This window comes from Cupressus sempervirens, chromosome 7 (assembly GCF_028749045.1).
Source record: "Cupressus sempervirens isolate cs-2001-9-10 chromosome 7, ASM2874904v1, whole genome shotgun sequence".
NCBI classification, from domain to species: Eukaryota; Viridiplantae; Streptophyta; class Pinopsida; order Cupressales; family Cupressaceae; genus Cupressus; species Cupressus sempervirens.
In genome coordinates this window covers 920,744,625-920,764,338 of record NC_143124.1, presented here as the reverse complement: position 1 = coordinate 920,764,338, position 19,714 = coordinate 920,744,625, and the positions used below count along the sequence as shown (strand labels likewise).

Genomic DNA, 19,714 nt, shown 5'->3' with positions numbered 1-19,714 from the left:
AATTTAAAAGATATCCTTATTCCTATTTTACTTAAAGAATTCTTAAGCCTAACCCTTATGATATTCGTAGTCTTTATTTAGAACATGATCCAATGAAGTTTTATAAATAAGTCTCTCTATCATGTTTTATTCTTCTTTTTAAGATTGCACTATCTTTTTATTCAACAAAGTTCAATGGATATAAAGAGTACAAAGTCATCCACCAAGATTATTATACTATATCTTCAAAGATATAAAACACCATCCACCAATGTCCAAATCATTAGAGGCATGTTTGGGCCAAGTTCTATTCTTAGGTGAGTTTGACAAATATATGGCTACTAATTTGACAAATCCAATACATATGATGGCTAGGTGGTAAGAAACTTGTAGTTTAGAGCTATGCTTGACACATCTATATATTCAAACATGTTCCCATTATTGCAAAAAAAGGTCTCTTTAAAAATATATATTCTCATTATCCACAACAAGGCCAACTTATATTTTAGAGTTGTCTTCCTTCGAATTGAAGCTTGAATAATTACAATGAATAACAAACAAAAACTTCTTTGAACAAGCTCTAAAGATAAGAGTGAAGTGACAACAATTATGCCATGACTTCCATGAAAGAGAGATAAACCCTCAAATTGACCCTTCAAGTCTAAAATGTAAGATTCCATAAGTAAAGAACAAGTGTCTCATTAATTAAGAAGTCATTATGATACATTTAAGAATAACTCACTCAAAGTTCCCAATGAATCAACAACATAAAATAATTGTGTGGTCTCAATTGGAGAAGTTAGAGTTGTAGAAGTCTTTGGATCATCAAGGCACTCAAGTTTTGCATTGCATTCAAACTTCATTGAGTCGTCATCATCAAATAAAATATTGTCAACATCGTCAAGTGGAATGAAACAACCCAATGTAAGATCATTTGAATATCTAGAATTATGTGGACCTCTAAAAATACAAATTTTAAGTCCAAACTATGCATAGGAACTTGCTTTTTGAAATTTGATAATAAGTTTCTTTGAAGACAGAAATACATATGTTCCTTTGTTTCTTTCCAGTGTGACGAGTGTTGTTTGGGTATCTAGAACTATCTTTAACATCCTATATTAATTATCAAGTATTGGTCTAGGAAACTTCAATTTTGGGGATGGCCCAGACCTTCTTGCTCAATCCTCTCTTGAAGGGAATTTTGTCTTACAAGTTTTCTCTTTCTCATCCTTTGAGAAACATTATTATTATACATGGGTACCTAATTATGCCTAGAGCTTTTATGACTCGTTTCATTTTTTGCTTTTCTCCTAAGATTTACTTATGATGGATGGGTGACTATTATTATTTATTTAAACCTTATTAATTAAATTTAATCGAGTAATCTCTTTTTATTACTTAAGTAGGACAAAGAAACAACTTGTTCTTAATTATTCTAGAACTTACTTAAGAATTCTAATGTGCATTGCAGTACTAGATATATATCACTCTTCAAAAAAAAGGCTTTCAAATCTTATTCTTGAAATCAAATAATCTATAATTTAAAAGATACCCTTATTTTGATTTTATATAAAAAAATTCTAAACTTAATCTTTGAAAATTCTTTTAGCTTTCAAATCTTCTTAAAATCTAATAATCCCTTGTTTTAAGCTTGACACTTTTAATATTCTTCTGACATTCTAATCTTCTTAAAATCTAATAATTCTTGATTTAAAAGATATCTTTATTCTTATTTTACTTGAAGAATTCTTAAACTTGACCACTTTAATATTCTTTCACCTTTATTTAGAGCATGATCCTAGAAGTTTTACAAATAAGCCTCTCCCATGTCTTATTTCTTCATTTTTATATTCTACTATATTTTATTATTCAACAAGGTTATAAGTGTACAAAATTATAGAAAAGTCATCCACAAAGCCTAAGAAAGCTTGTAGTTTATATACATGCTTACTTTATAAAAATAATAACAATATGACATTTCTATATTTAGACAAAATAATGATAGAAAATGCCATCAATCAAAGTCCAATCTCTAGAAGCATGTTTGGACTAAGTTTGATCGATATACCAAGCCTAAAGAGACCTCTAGTTTATATATATATATATATATATGGTTGCCCAAATTACTATATAAAAATAGTTTTAAAAACACTATCATTTATATACTCGGACAAGTTTCCATTAAAAATAAATATTCTCTTAAAATATACATTATCATTATCCGCAACAAGGCCAGCTTAAATTTTAGAGTTGTCTTCCTCGGAACTGAAGCTTAAACAATTTCATGGGACCCTCAGTCCCACCACAATCATGGTAATGCCGCGTGGCAGAGACTTTTAACTCTCTTATTTTCATGAACGTACATCGACTCTATGCTAGATGCTAGATGGACACGCGCCAAAACAAGTACCAGTGAAGCCAAACCATTTACCAGGCCTTTCCTCTGCACTTCTCTGCCATACTCACTCCCTGTTTTCAGCCTCCATGGTACCTTCAAAACCAGCTTTATTCACCACAACAATGGCGTCTCTTCTCCTTCCCCTGATAATACTCATAATTTCTCATCCTCTGCTATGCAGCAATTCCAAAACCCACCATGGCAGAAAGCTCTTCTCCTCAACCCCTGCAATAAACTCTGCCTGCCGAGCAACTCAACTCCCGCAGCTCTGCAAATCCTCTCTCTCAAATCTTCCACCAGACGCCACACCCCAACAGATTATAACATCAGCAATGGAGCTCTCATCTGATGCAGTGAAAAATAGCCATCTTCTGTCAACAGACCTACTCACAGCTTCTAGGGCAAACGCCAATGTGACGGCCGCAGCCAACAATTGTGTAGAATTCATGGAGTATTCCATTGAACTGATTGACAAGAGCAAAAATGGGGAAATAAAGCAGGGGATTAAGGATGTGAAAGCCTGGATGAGCGCCGCAGTGGCATACGCATATGACTGTGCCTCGGACCTCAGGTATGTTAACTACTCGGACGGCATAAATAGCGTCATTCGGAGTGTTGATTATGCCACCAATTTGAGCAGTAATGCTCTGAGCATGGTGGACGCCATGGATATCTATGGCGCCAACATGGCTCTCTGGAAGCCCCCTTCAACAGAGAGATCTTCAAGTGCTCATGGCAGGGTATTGTTGGAGTTTAATGGTTTAGAGGGGAATGAAGAGATAGATGTTGTACATCCTCATGTGACCGTGTCCAAGGGAGAAGGGGGCTCTGTTTCCAGCATTCAGGCGGCGGTGGATGCTGCGCCGGATTACTCTGCAAGGAAATTTGTGATTCATATTAGGGCTGGGGTTTATGAGGAAATTGTTCGGATACCTCGTAGCAAGACGAATTTGGCTTTTATTGGTGAAGGAATGGAGAAAACGGTCATCAGGGGCTCCAGATATGTGCCCTCTTTGCCCGGAGCAGTCACTGTTTATGACTCTGCAACTGTTGGTAAGAGCTCTTTTTTTCCCATATCTGTGTTCTACTTTACAGCCTAGTTTTCTAAGTTTCCTAAGAATTACATGTGTTTCGTTATCAGGTGCCAAGCCTTCCTTAATAACTTAGTATGCTGTTCACATTTTTGGTTCTGCTAAACAGATCTACAGGTCCCCAAAAACAATTCCTTGCAAAAGGGCCCATACTTCGTGTGATCGTTTCTCTTTAGTCAGATGATTTGTGTGGAATTGATAGTATCGGCACTCGAACTTGTGGCTATGCTTTTCCATATCTTAGTCTAGTACTCAATACCCTGCTCCTCAAGTTAAAAATGGTGTCCCTGTGCTTTCCTTCATTAGCAGCCGATAACCACCCAATCCCTGCATCTCTGTTCTTGAACTTTATAGCTTTCCCAATGAATGCACAGACGCTAGTTACACAAAGCTTCCTCCTAGAAAGTTCGTAGCTTGCTAAAAGGGGGCAATCCCGAACTTTTCAGCGAGTTCTGCTATTCAGTATCTTCTGCTTAAGTGCATGTGCAACTATGGTTGCATAGCAGCCACACAACCATTTAGAAAAAGTTGGAAAATTATTAAATTTGAGAATGTACAGTGTGCCAACGAAAAGTAATGCTCTTATGATACTGTAAACGTAAACTTCAAAAAGAAAATAATTTATCCTACATTTATAGTTCAATTGGTGCACTTGTCAGCTCTATACTGGAAACATCAACATAAACCCGTGTCCTCAATTATTCAATAGATGATATAAAATCTGGAGATAATTTCCACAGACTTTGTGTGATATTGCTATTCTGATATTACGATATAAAATATTTTATATAAAAATATCTTCACTAAAGAGTTATAATTCTGTTGGTAAAATGAAGGTATTTTTTTAATTGCACCATCTACAGAGATTCAAAATCTCAGATGTGCAATATAAGAAATGAGGCAGGTATGTATCCCCTATAATTTTGGTAAAACAGATAATCCTTAGTTCTGGTTCCTTGCCAGAAATATACCAATATAGAACCAAACCCCATTTCGAATAGTAAAACATATTCAATAGTAAATATAAAATTCTCCATTAAAATACGTCTTTAGCTTACCTGCAATTTTCTTTCTGCATTTTAGAGGAGGCATCTTTCCTTACCAGCTTATACGGATGTGCATATGTGAACCTGCTTGGGCTACTAGCAATAGCAGGTCGATGCCATTGTAGAGAGTCCGACTAACATTAAACATCCCACGGGCACAACGCATTCCACAAACATGAAAGGAATAATTGATTCCACCGAGAAGTAGTTTAAATATTGCACCCAGAGCTTATGTTACCGGTCTTTAGCAATATTTATAGTTGGTCAGTTCGGAAGAAATTCCAGCAATAGTTGTACACTCCTCATGAATCCTTGCCCTTATTTCTGCAACGATAACTTCAATGCATCCGTTGGGGTCGTTGCCTCTCCAATTCACAAACAATTTTGTTTCCTAAAATGCATTAAAATTAAATTTTGGAATTTTAGCTCAAATTAAACACTTGTGAATTTGAATTCACGCCAGATGATTAGACCGTTGTCCTTGGTAAGGAAAATCTTGTATACCAAGCAAGGCATACAAGTTGAATATCAATTTTTAGTGTAGCTTTGGTATAATCAAAATATTCACAAAATTGGATTGCACATAACAGATGGTGTCATATTGCTAGCTCAAAAACTACGCTCAAAAACTACAAAGTTAAATTCTGATAGTAATATCACAATTTAACTTGATGTAAAAAAATATCTCTTATTTATCAACTTACCAGACTACAGAATACCTTTCTAAACTATTTCCGACCACACCAATACAATACAAATACAATAGAATGGATGCAAACAAACATCAAATCCAAAAAGAATAACTTCAAATTTTTCTAAATTTTAATAAAAGAGCTTTGAAAGAAGAGGCAGCAATTGCAGTTGTACAAATTTCTTTTTCTGCTTTTCATTTGTCTTACTTCTTGCTCCAAAATTATTTGTACAAAATATATAAAAAATGAAATTTAATATAACTGCTTAAAAACACAAGCAGCAAAATTATATCAATAAGATCACCAGTTCTACAAATTCAATTCTTTTCTTCATCATCATAAGGTACAGACCTCAAATGCTTTTACCATACGCTTCAGTGGTAAAATTTCAACTAAATAACTATCCCACAGATTATAGAAAAGATTTTCAATTAGATCAAATTTGAAATTATAGAAAATTTGTACTAGTGAAAGAGATCATAAGCATCTTTCTAAATGCGTTTGTGTGTAACAACTTTTAATTTTTATAACCTTCAAGAGGGTTTACCCCCAACCAAATGTAAGTTACCTCAAATTTCCACTGTAAAATTCGTCCAAGAGTTGATGAATGCTTTCATTTTTTCAACCAAAACGTCAATGGCAGTAATCACTCACCACAGATTACCTTGGCGCAGGAGTAAACGGCGACGGCTTCGTAGCGAGGGATATAACGTTCGAGAACGCATTTCAGGGGCCACAAACTCACCAAGCCGTAGCCCTGCGAGTGGACAGCGATCTCTTGGCTTTCTACAGATGCGCATTCCTGAGCCACCAAGACACTCTGTACGCCCACACCCTCCGTCAATTTTACAAAAACTGCACAATCAAAGGCACTCACGATTTCATCTTCGGAAACGCTGCCGCCATTTTCGAAAAATGCACGATTCGTGTGCGGCCGCGGCAACTGAGATCCAAATCCGGCGAGAAAGACCCCGTCACTGCGCAGGGCCGCACAGATCCGGCTCAATCCACAGGATTTGTATTTTCGGGCTGCTCCGTCGATGGAACAGAGGATTATTTGAAGGATTTCCGTGCAAATCCCAGCGTTCATAGGGTTTATTTGGGGCGGCCATGGAAAATTTATTCGAGAACTGTTTTTCTGAATTCTTATTTGGGGAAAGTGATCCGGCCGGAGGGTTGGTTGGCTTGGAACGGGACTTTTGCTCTGGATACGCTGTTTTATGGCGAATTTGAGAATTATGGGCCTGGGGCAGACACTTCTGGAAGGGTTCCGTGGTGCAATCAGATTTCTGAGAAACGTGTAGGGATTTATTCGGTGCAGAGCTTCATACAGGGTCTACAATGGCTTCCCGCTACTCATATTTAAGTTATTGTTTTTTCACTGTTGTAAAGAAGAATTCCACCAGGCTGCCTGTGCATCTTTGGCGCCTTTGTTTCCTAGGTCGGTTAATTCTTGTAGAATTTGAACCATCTTTAAAAACTAGTTTAGATATTTTAAATAAATCTAGCTAAAAAATGTTCATAGATATCAATTATAAAATATATAAAATTTACTCTTATACAAATCATATTTTAATTTTTTATCTTTTAATAACATTTATGAAATTATTTTGTAAAGTACATTATGTTTATAACAAATATTGAAATTTTAAAATGGTCACACCATAATGTATACACTGTTTTTTAAAAAGTAGTTTTGTTAGTAATTTAATTTTATTTTTTATTAATATAATATAATATATTACAAAGTAGCTTTTTTTTAATCTAATCTTTAATGGAAGAAGGTTCATTTGTGCATCGGATATTTGAATTTGTTTTTATAAAAGATATGATTATTAAGGTATTTGTAAATAAGTGTTGGTCATATTGACAATTTCTAAGGTAGTTGTAGTGTACAATTATTAGGGTATTTTAAAGTAGATATCTCACAATATTTTGAAATGATCACCTTTTATTTCTTCTTGTGAATACAACAAATTTATTACAACAATAGCTATAAGTAGTTAAGTCACATAAAAAGACAATAAAAATTGTTCAAATTAATAGACGTGCAAAGTTAATTGTTTAATAGCTATGAATATTGAATAAAATTGAATGCTTAATTACATAATTTCAAAATGAATTTAAACATGCAAATACTAGATTTTTAGAATTAAACCAATCAAATGTCCCTCTTGTCATATTGACAAGACTGAAAATATTTATCTAAGGTTATTCTTGCATTAAAAAATAATTTAATTTTAGTATTCAAAGCTATGCCACTTTACTTGGGCAATGCTAATCAAAATAAAATTGATCTCCTTTTTGAATAGGTGATATTGTTGTTGATAGTGTTTCTTTTCCTACTCAACTCTTCTTTCCTACTTAACTCTTCTCAAGTGTTGAGTTCAAGCTTCTATAGAGCACTAGGATATGCTATTTCGCTCCTCATAATATTTATGATTGTTGAGTTGTTGGCTTTTATGGCATAGATTGTTGTAATGGCGACAATTAGAAGTGCTTCCATATATATTATTGTTAGATTGCTTTTAATTTACATCATTGATATGATATTATATGATAGATTTTAATGAAGTCCACGAGACTAAAGTAGTCTATGGGACCCATGCAATCACCCTCCCGAGTCAGGAGCAGAACTAGTCAGTTGCAAAGTTTTGGTTAACTTGTCTCTCCTTCTTTGAAGTTTGATAGTCAAATCTAATGTTCTCTTCACTTGATCTTCCTCAAATAAATAGTTGAAGTCATTGAATTGTTTCATTCATGAGAGTGTTTCTTATATGTCTATATGACACTTATATGCATATTAATTAATTGGTTGTTTTTATTTTATTTATCAATAAAATGTCTTAGAGTGTATTTTTTTTTTCCTAAAATTTAGTTATATAATTTGTAATAATTGAATATAAGAAATATAAATAAATAAGTATTTAGAGTAATAATTGAAGAATGAGACAAATTTAATATAGATTGTATTTGTTTTTTTTTTATTGGTAAGAGGTCAAAGACAAGGTTAATTATTTATTGTAATTAATTATTTCAATTATTGATTAATCTTAGATTTGAACCCAAGACCTCCTAATTAAGAGGTTCACAATTTACCATTGTGTTGTAGGCTCTTGCCTAATATAGATTATATTTGTTGGACCTAAAAATTTAGGACAATAGTTAGCAAACTAATAAATTCTTTAGCATTAGATTATTCAATTATAATTATAGAGGAGATGACTTTGATTGTTGGATGAATTTGAAACTACAAAATAGTCTTTGTTGTTTGCAAGTTACTTCAATTCATTTCATTTAGGCTACCATAATTTCTTGTGTCTGTTAGGGGAGGAAGATGATATCTTGTAAGATTTTCATAAGGTTACAATGAGTAATCGCCTAAATCAATCTTTTAAAATTGAAAAATATTTAAAACAAGAAGATTGTGTAATGTTTTTCAAATATAAAGCGACCAAAACAAGGGGGTCAGCCCTTACAAACAAAACGCTAGCAACCAGCACACTACCAGCAAAAACAAACATGAGACACCATTATAGCAGAGAACTACCCTAACAACCAAGAAACAACTAGCTAGTAGAGAATTAACCAAACTAAATTAACAGTTCTACTAACCATACTATGATTGTTCAAAGTATAATCTATTGGCATAAACAAACCAACCCATCCTAGAAACAACACACTACCATTTACATCTATTAGAGTAACATCAATTCTAGTATCAAAACCTATAATAGTTAACCTACTATTAAAGTTCAGAATGTAAAATTGTTGTCATGCAAGCCAACCCAAGTCTAAGTAACAGCTATAAACCAGCAAAACAAATAGCAACCGAAAACAAAAAACAACTAGGGACATAAAACCCCACTTTTATTTTTCATCCTTTTCCTTTCCTTTCCCAGCCAGGAGCACCCTAGCCCAGTCCTCAATAAGAAACTTATAGAGGAGCTTGTTATCCTCCATGTCCAGCCCCTTTTCGTCCTTCTCCTATGCTAGCAATTCGAGGGTTGTAGTAGCAACATGAGTAATCTTTAGTGCAAATTTAGAGGAGTAAAACCCCTCTTCTAAGGATTTGACCCTTTTTTCTAGCTGCACCTTCTTCTCGTCTTGTTCCTCCTCTTCCTTGTTTTCTTTTTCATCATTTTTATACACCTCCTTTGTCTTTGTTGAGGGTTGGTTCTCATCCTGCAAAACTTGAGGGTTAGTAAAAACATTGGTATTTTCCTTTACCAGGGAGGAGATGGTAATGGGAGAGGTGTCCACTTTGCTACTGTCCTCATAGAAGGTTATAGGTTGTAGGGTAAAGCTCGCAGACACATGTGTAGTCTTAGTGGTAATGGCATTACCAGCAAATGCTTGGGTAGTACGAGCAAACACCTAGGTCTTATCAACAGAGTTTTCACTTTGTTCTTTCTCCTTAGTCCCCTTTTCTCTCTTGGAGTTAGAATGTTCTCCTCCTCCAGTTCTCTTTCATTATTTTCAAAACTCTCCTCCTCCGCCTCATCTACCCTATATCTATTAGCTTTTTGTTTATACCTTGCTTGTGTTTTTGCAAGCCTTCCCAACCTTCTCCTACCCTTTCCACCTCCTTCCTCTTCTGACTCCTCAATTTCCACCTCCACTGGTTTTTCAATTTTAAGTTTTTTTACTACCCTTATGTTCAATGACTAGTTTAGGATTTTTCTTTTTCTTATTTTCTCTACTAGGGGAAGGGTGCGGAGTGTGGATTTTGGTACCAGTGCTGGTACTTGGCGAGAAATTCTAGTGGTGGCGTTATTTTCAACCACGACAACCCTAGGGGGCAGAGGGCAAGATGGAACTGATAGAGTCTAAAAATCAGGCCCTGGTGGATGATGGTAAAATTATTACCCTTACTCCTCTTCTCATAGATCATTAATCATATCCTCAAGGGAATGTAATAGAAAAAACAAAATAGAAATGAAGTCTCTATTTCTAAAATGGTTCAGAAGGGGGAAGTGATAATAATAATAAACTCCAAACCTGCTTTTGAATGTGAGGTACTTCATTAACACCAGATAGACATCCTCCCAAGGATTTGGTAGCTTATCCCTTTGGAAGCCTCCTCTATAGTGAACAGGTTCTTCATTTTCTACAAAAAAACTATTCATGCTAGATTGTGTAATGTTAGATTTCTTTACTTCCACCAATTTAATTAAGTAAAACGAATGGTTTCTCTATATGTGTGAATAAAATGAACATATTAAACAGAAGAAATAACAATGTATCACACAAAATAAAAAAGTGGAGAGGATAAAAGTGAGAATTCAATAATATGAGGATGATAGAATAACTACAAACTAGTCATGGAAAATAGATAGGTGTACATAATGAGAGTATGAGAAAAATAAAAAAGTGGATATGGTGAATATATGAGGACCCAATAACTACAAATTAGTCATGGAAAATAAACAAGTGACACTTAGTGGCTTATGTTTAATTGGATTTTAAGTGGAGAGGATAGAAATGAGAATTCAATAATTATGAGGATGACACAATAACTACAAACTAGTCATGGAAAATAGATAGGTGTGCATAATGAGAGTATGAGAAAAATAAATAAGTGGACAGGGTGAATATATGAGGACCCAATAACTACAAATTAGTCGCGGAAAATAAACAAGTGACACTTAGTGGCTTAGTACTTGCCATAGTATTAATTTTTGATTTTGATAGTAAATTTAATTGTATTTTTAATATATATTTATTATATGTATTAAATATATTAGTTTTTACTTGTATAAGCAACACATCAATGTCACATAAGTTTCACACAATATAATACAAATCTATATGATATAAGTGGAATAATGATTTTATTATTTCACAATATAATATTTTTCAATTATCTTTATTGTAGTAGTTGTCTTTTAGTTTATAAATCAATAGTCATTATAATATTTACTATAATGGTACTATAGTATTAAAAAAGAATGTGCTCATTTTAGTTTTAAATAAAAATAATTAATTAATAAATTTGATATGAGTAGATAAATTTGATATGGTTTTAATTTTTTAAATTTTATAAAACAATAATATATTCTAATTCATTCAAAAATAAAAATTGAATCAATTTTTGTTCCTTCTATTTAGAGATGGAGTGCAGGTTAAAAGATAGTTTATAAAATATAATATTTTACAAAGTTTTAAGAATTCAAATGATTCATCCATTAAAAGAGAGAAAAATAATTTATACAAATTATAAAGTTAAAAATTAACCATTAGAAAATATAATATTATTAATAAATGATAAAATATATAAAAAATTAATTAGTCAACTAAGTTAAGATGTGATACAATAGTACTTACAAGTGCTTATAAGTAAATATAGTGAATGCAAAGATGTGAAAGGGGATAAGTGGTAGGTGCACAAAAATGTGTGTTATGAAGTAGGTGGATATTGTATACACTAATATGTTAGCAAGAAAACACTAATCTATTGAAAGACCAAAGCATTAACCAACAACACTAATATAACCTTTAAGAGAGACAAAGAGGAAACAAACTCAAATGAAAATGTGAGCCATTGAGAGGCAGATTGTTCTCTTGATTTGGGGATAAGTCTATTATGTGGATGTGGGATGTATGCTCAAGATACTCAAACTATGCTTCAATGGAGATGGAAAATGGCAAATTGGTGTGGATGTATGTAAAAATCATGGATTTGGCTTCTCAAAAGGGCATTATAACTTTAGCTCAAAGATTGTGATGATATGGCTTGGGAGGGGATTCAATTTATAGGCTAAGGGCTTGGGGGATGGAAGGCTAAGATGTAAGGAGAGATGAAAGCTTAAGGAGGGTTAGGATGCACTCAAAGGGGAGCACATGGATTGTGCTTGTTTAGCACCAATCAGGGAGTAACACATGTCACAAGGTCAGTGGATGGAGGAAAGGGGATGGATGAGTCAACAAAGGAGGCTCAACGCCTTAAAGACCCTCATAAATGGATTGTAAGAGCAATGAATGGGCTTGTAAGAGTCTTTATGGCTTTGTAAGAGCAATGAAGGCTTGGTGGTTGGGATATTTTGGAGGGAGTTGAGATTGTTGACTTTGCTTGGCTTAGGAAAGTCTTAAGCTCACTTAGGGAATGTGACAAGGTTGGGGGGGGCGGGCGGGGGGAGGGATTAGAGGTGATTTAGGATTAGATTAAGCATGTTAGAGGGATGCAAGTGGATGTCATTCATGAGGGTGGGTGAGTTAGTGGCTAAGCTTGGTTAGCATGCGTGGATGGGGTGGATTAGGCTAACTGAATGGTTAGGGATAAGTTAGGGGCTATTAGATTTGAGGGATAGATTTATTTAATAAATGGAGATTTGAAATTAGATAGGAGAATAGGATTTAATTGATAAATAATAGGTTATTTGATTTATCAATTAGGACTATAGATGATTAATTAAATTAATCAGCTAGGGGATGGCAAAGGATTAATTAAATAAGGATTTAATTAATGATGCCTTTAGAGATAACTAAATAGGATTACCGAAGCGGTGTAATCAGATTTAGGTGTCTACAAATATGAGAGAAAGGAACCAATTCTATACAAGATTCCATCACTTGTTAAACAGGATGTATACCGAAAATAATTAACTTTATTAGTTGTTTAAAAGAGCATAAATTTTATCAATATAATATAAATATAATCATAAGATTTTTTAATTTAAATTTGAATAAATCAAAGGCATGATTGTAATCTAATATCAACCATGTAATGTCATGGGAGAGCTATATATATATATATATATATATATATATATATATATGTATATATATATATATATATGTATATATATATATATATATATGTACATATGTATATATATATATGTACATATGTATACATATATATGTACATATGTATACATATATATGTACATATATATACATATATATGTACATATATATATATATATATACATATATATATATATATATATACATATATATATATATATATACATATATATATATATATATATACATATATATATATATATATATATATATATATATATATATATATATGGGATGACATGACAAAAATAGGCTATGAAATTTCTCCCCTTCAAAAAGATATAAACATAAGAATATTTTGAGCATCTTTTGAATTGATTTTGAAGTTACAAAGATTCATTAGGTCCAATTTAGGTATTATGTCATAATTCATTTTTATCTATCAATTAACAATTTTGTCATTATAAAAATTAACAAATTTAAAAGGGTAGCAACAAAATATATTAACAATTAGAAAAATCTTATCAAATGAACAATTCTCCTCAATCTAGTAGTTTCTTTTGAGAGTAGAAGTACAACTATGTGTGTGTGTGTAGCTAGAATAATAACTATGTAATTATAATAGCTACACAAGTATAATTATTGTTAACAAATATAATATACTAACAAGTGCCACATAGTGGCTTGTATTTGTCGAATAGTTTAAGATTAAAAAATTAATAGTTAAGAAATAGCGAGTTGAGATAAGTTATAATAGTTGAAAAATAAAAATTTAATAGCGAGTTGTAATTATATTAATTAATATAATTTAATCAATATTTTTTAAGATTAAAAAAACTATCTTCATACATATTTAAATATTTGAAGAAAAATAATTTCTAAAAAAATTATAATTATAAAAAATAATCATAAAAGTGCAATGTTAGAATTAATTTATTCTCTTTAAATTATGGAGATTAAAAACAATTATCATTCAAACTACATAATAGTTTCTAATATAAAAATATTGTAAAAGTTTCTAACATAAATATAATTTTGAATTTATAATATGTAACCATTATAGCTAAAAAATTATTTCATAAGTTTTATGAGTTTGATATAAGTCTTATGTGTTTCATATTTTATATATTTCATCCTTAAATATAGCTAGTGGTTCATGATCCTATAAGACTCAAATAATATGAGCCCACTCAAACTAAATTAAAATATTTTTCATTATTTTAGAAATTAAGATTTGACATATAAACATTAAAAAAATCAAAGGATTAACTTAATTATAAAAGTACTTACATTTCATTAGTTGAAGTAGGAAGAATTAATCACTTGGGCAATAGTATGTGCCTCCAGAAAATACAATAATAGATAAGAGTTAACAAACGGAATAGCTAGTATCATAATTGATACATGTAATAACATAACAAATTATCCACCAAAGTAAGGTATTTTTATACTAACTAATGGTTTCATCTGAGTATAACATTGTATGCAGTAAACAAAAAATGTAGGGGAAACCAACTTGTATAACTAAAAGCTTCAAGGATTCGGAACAAGATGTCAATACGGACCCCCAATTATAAAAATCAAAACCTAACATAAGGAATATATAAGGAGTAAAGCAAGGATTATATTCCAAAACCCCAACAAAGTAGAGAAAGTGAAGAAATTGGGGCATGACCGTTTTAATTTTGTAATTTATTTATAAGATCTTGGTCGCATGCATGACTAAGGTTTTCTTTCTCCATTCTTTCCTACCAATGCCCCTACAACAGAGACTTTGTAATTTTCATTTATTAAAAGAATATAATCTATAATGCATGTAATAATCTATAGAATACTAATAATTGACATATAGTAACATTTTTTTGTAATATTAAGTATTATTAATGTCTACGAGTATTCATAGTAATTATTCTATGACTATTTATTATTAATGTCTACAATTATTCATAGTAATTTTTATATTGTGCATTGCATTGAAAAAGAAATTGGACAAAATTAGTTACTATTTAGATGCAAAGAAATTCAACCAATATATTTTAATTCTTCTTCTTAAATAGATTATAGCATAATTTTACACAATAGAAAATAGATTAAAATTTTTACTTAAAAATTAAATAAAATTAGAGAATTTAGTGAACATGTTTAATTATAGATATTGATTGGTTGATTGATGCTTCGAGATTTGAAATTGATTAGGTGAATGCATTAGTTGGGGAGGTAAAAATGTAAACAAACAAGCCATTTGATAGTTCTAGTTTAAAAAAAAATATTAGTACTTGTGGGTAGTGTAAATACTATTGCAATATTTTATAATTCTAATTATTTACTAGTGATTAAAATAACTACTTTGAACCAATCACAATTCACCACATTAATTTTTTTTATAAAAAAAATATCTTTAAACGGCCAAGGCCTTGATAAATTTTATTAAATTAAATTGAAATTACAATAGTTGTCCTCCATTCAAATGGGCATTGGTAGGAAAGAACGGGGAAGAAAACCTCCAGTCTAGCCCGGGACATCAGTCCTATATTATTACATTTTAAAAGGGGCATACCCCAATAAAATCTTTACAAATATTAAATTACAATGCTTATGGGAACATTCCCTTTTATATTACATCAATATCAAATAAAGGATCTTTGTTAAGCCTGCTCAATTCCACCTTTGAGCTATCCAAGCCTTTCGTGCTGAAAACATACTTCGTCTACTAAACTTATCAATCAAACATGTTAGCTATCACAAAGTTATAGGGAAATAACCAATTGTTAGCATAGGGATCATCACCCCCAAAATATCCTAAGTTAATAATTTCAACATAGAAGGAACATGCATCTAATGTTTCATAGCTAATAATACCAAAATAACATTTATTATACTGCTACCAAAAAAAGGAGTTTCTAGAGAAACTCCTCTGGAATCCTCAATGCTCATTAAATAATTAGGACGACATGCCACCTTTTAATCGAAGGAAAAATCATAAATCTTAAAATTCATAACACATAGGTAAAATCATTGCTATAAACTATAAAGCACATTTAGTCTATCATATTTAATCATCCTACAAATTTCATACTAGAAACACTTACGAATAGAGGAGCCGAATTAATCTACTTTACCAAATAAATAGAGATGTTAACTTAAAACATCAAGCTAATCTGTTGACAAACGAGCTTTAACTAATTATAGACTAACTGGAACCAAAAACAAATTCCATTCATTATATTCATCAACCAAAAAGATAAAACCTACTAAGTTGTAAATTATAAGGAAAACAAACCAATCATTCACATCTCTTAGTCAACCTATTGAATTTGCACTGGAGAGAGCCCACGAAACTCATCTTAATATAACTAGTATTATATTATCTATAAATTGCATAATTGTTTTACAGAGAGTTGATCCTATATAAAACCAGGAGTTATACAGAATATTGATCAAAATTTCTAAGCCCTATCCAACCTATTTATACAAAAAGATACAACCAAGGTTGTTATTATAACATCCAATACTGATACTGATATCTTCCATAAATACTATATTTTGACACATTTAAGCCTAAAATTATACTACAGGGCTATACCTATAAAATATACACAGAGAAAAATAGCCCTCGAACCATTTACGCTTCATAAAACTATAATGACTAAGACAACAAAAACGGCCAACTGCGTTATAGCCTCCATTACTTTTTCCAATATATCATTATCACTTCTACCACATTGCTTGGATTTTCTGCTCTAAAAAACGAAGGGAACTTGAACGATGTCTTCTCGCTACTAGTCTTCTCAATGTTTGGAGTACAAAAGTTTACTTTGTCAAGGTCTTCAAACGAAACCCCTAGATGGATATATGCCTTGTGAATTTTAAGGTAATTAACTAACCACCCATGCCCTAACACTAGAATTATCTTCCTCCACCTCATTAGAAAATGGAAACAGGGCTCCATTTTGGGCCATGCCAATTCGAAAGCTACCTTGTCTCTGATAACTAAAGCAGGACACCTCTGAATATTGACAATGATCAGACTCCTTGGGGAGTGCTTCATATACATCTCAGGGAGCAGAAGACACATATTTTCATCAATACCCATTATTGCCTCCTCTATGCCTTTACACCAAGTGGATTGAAATAAGTTTAGACACACATGAATCATAGCTTACTTTCTAAATCCAATCCTTGCCATGCAGCCTATAAAAGGTCCAATAACATCGTTGTTTGTCCTCCAAGTATGGTCATATTTGAACACTCCTCCTATTGCACGACTGACTGCAATTCTAGTCATTCCATCCACCGGTCTAAGTATGTTATTCTAGCGTTTTGGCTTCACATTCACCACATTAAATTAAATTTTATTACACTTAAATCCTATTTTTTTAGAAATTCTTTTAAAAAAAAAATTTACTCAATAATAATGAAAGTTTCCTTTATTTTTTAAAAAAATATTATCATATTCAGTTTTAATTCTATAAGTTTCTAATTTTTGAATTTAGAAATATTTTAAAATTATTTTTGAAAATTATTTTATATCATTACTTATTAGTTACTATTTTGTTTCATTATATTATTGAATTATTTGAACACTTTTTAAAAATTATGGTATCATATTGATAGATTGGAGTAACTCATATAAATGTTTTTGTATGAAATGTGATGTTTTTAAATATTTCTAAGATTTTTTTGTTAAACTTATGAGATTTGAACACTATTTAATTTTTTCAAAAGCAAGACAATATTTATAATTTATAATTTAATTAAATAACATTTATAGTAGCTACTTGTTAGTTTGGGATTTTTTAGTCCCATTTTTATTCTTTATTTTTGGTTCACTCCTACTTTCAAATGTTTATTTTGAACCATTCATTTTGCCAAGTGTCAAATACAATTTGAGGTCCGATAAACCCTTTTTTTAGTTGTCAATTTGCGTACCTCATCCTTTCAATCCTTTCTTTCCTCAAGCTTATTGTTGACCAACTCTAACCCCCATATTTCCTTGGTAAACATAGTGATTGAGGTTGTGTTCATAGATTTGATTTTTTTTAATAACTATTGAACCTCTTGTACCTGTTGTACCATTTGAACCAAGTTCAAAAGGTTCAATAGGTTCATCACTTCAACTCATTTTCGGTCTTCATGAAATATTATTAGTGGGCCCTAGCCTTACATGTCATGGAGTTCAGTTCTTAGAAGATGCACTACAATTGGATGCCTCATTGGGTCTAACGCATCCATATTTGACTTCATCATTTACAAAAGGGTAGTAAATTGAAGTAAGGAAATCATTAAATATCATGCCAATATTTATTTTTAAGAGGTAAAAGGGAAATTTAGCACATGTGGAGGCTACGTATCATTTAAGTTACTCGCTTTATATCTAATGATAGACACCATCTTGTCCCATCCTCCTTTTCCTACGACATGTGTAATTCATTGTGTCCTTCCCATGATTAATGCCCTATCTTTGATGCGAAGTGTATATGAGTAAAATTTCCCTTTTTTGAAGGCACAAATTTCTTCAGTTGGTTAAGGGAAGTCAACAACAAGAGTCTAAGGAAGGAGAATCCTCTTTCATAGTTGTCATAGTTTCTACTCTTCAGGTAACTCTTGTGTTCTTTAACTCTTTTTCTTTCACCTGTTAGCAAAAAGATTGTGTTTGCTTCTTTAATTTTCAAGCAACGAGAGGGAATTCTAAATCATGAGGCCCACTCTACACATTTTTGGGAATACTCGCAGTTATATAGTTAGTTACCCATTGTATTAGACATAGACCTTTTAAGAGTTGACCTAGGAGGAATAATAGAAAGGTTGTGTGAGAAACTTGCAGAGCCCTTTTCTACCAAAGTCGTGGATACTAATTTCCTTATGATCTCCACCTTCCCGTCAGCATACCCATGTCTAGAATTCATTCAGGAATGTATTCAAATATATGATATGCCTAGTGGAAATATTTTGAGGAAGGATAAAAGTATATTGTTGAGTATCACTAAGGAAACCATGTCCAAGTTGTTTCATCTCGAAGAGAAAGACTTTGTAGATTTGACACTTGTTTTATCACTAGCCAGATTTTCAGAAAAGTCTAATGTTTATAAAAATATCATTGCTAAGAGTTGGACTAAAACTCCTTACAAGTGTGGCTCTATGTTACCCAAAATCCTTAAGAAAGGTCAAATGACCTCACAGGTTCATGACGTAATGGTCTTGTTGCACCGAATTTGTGGTTCTCCAGATGTGTCCTCTTTTGAAGAATGGATGTACTTTTACATTCAGATCATTTTGAAAGGATCTCAATTCTTAGACTGGGTCGAATTGATTTCTAGTTCTCCGAGAAACTAGCTCTGAGGAGCTTTAAGAATGAAGAAGCATTTCTATATGTCTTCATACCTAACATATATGCTGGCCAGTACTCAAGATTTACAGTATCTATTTCATGAACCTTGGGCAAAAAATATCACTATATATAACTACTACCCTGTCTTACATAGAGACAAAGTTTTGGAAAACTTCAGGAAGGTTCATGATATTTTCTTAAGGAATTTGTGTTTTCTCCTCACCACAGATTCTCTCCTGAATCTCAGAAGTTTGTTAAAATTTTTGGTAGCATTTACATCCAATTCCCCAAGTTCACTTACGCAAGGATAGGTGGTTTTGATGAGGAACCTTTAAGACTGCCTATATTTTCCCTTGATTGTTTCATCTTGGCAGAGGTGTCATGGCAACTTATATTAGTCATAAATAAGTTTTACACTGCTGATGAAGCTT

At 32.0% G+C, this 19,714-nt stretch overlaps 1 protein-coding gene across 1 annotated transcript; it reads left to right on the top strand.

Moving 5' to 3' along the window:
- Positions 1–2,393: 2,393 nt before the first annotated feature.
- On the top strand, positions 2,394–6,771 carry LOC149550546 (pectinesterase-like). Its single transcript, XM_089793544.1, has 2 exons — positions 2,394–3,430; positions 5,881–6,771. Exons 1-2 carry the CDS (start codon positions 2,464–2,466, stop codon positions 6,570–6,572), a joined length of 1,659 nt encoding a protein of 552 aa, XP_089649670.1. The 5' UTR covers positions 2,394–2,463; the 3' UTR covers positions 6,573–6,771.
- Positions 6,772–19,714: the final 12,943 nt, after the last annotated feature.

What these genes read in the sequence shown, in the direction of transcription:
- LOC149550546 (XM_089793544.1), top strand. Translation starts at nt 2,464, where the DNA reads ATGGTACCTTCAAAACCAGCTTTATTCACCACAACAATGGCGTCTCTT. An exon ending in TTATGACTCTGCAACTGTTG is followed by an intron (nt 3,431 to 5,880) that starts GTAAGAGCTCTT and finishes ACCTTGGCGCAG; the next exon opens with GAGTAAACGGCGACGGCTTC.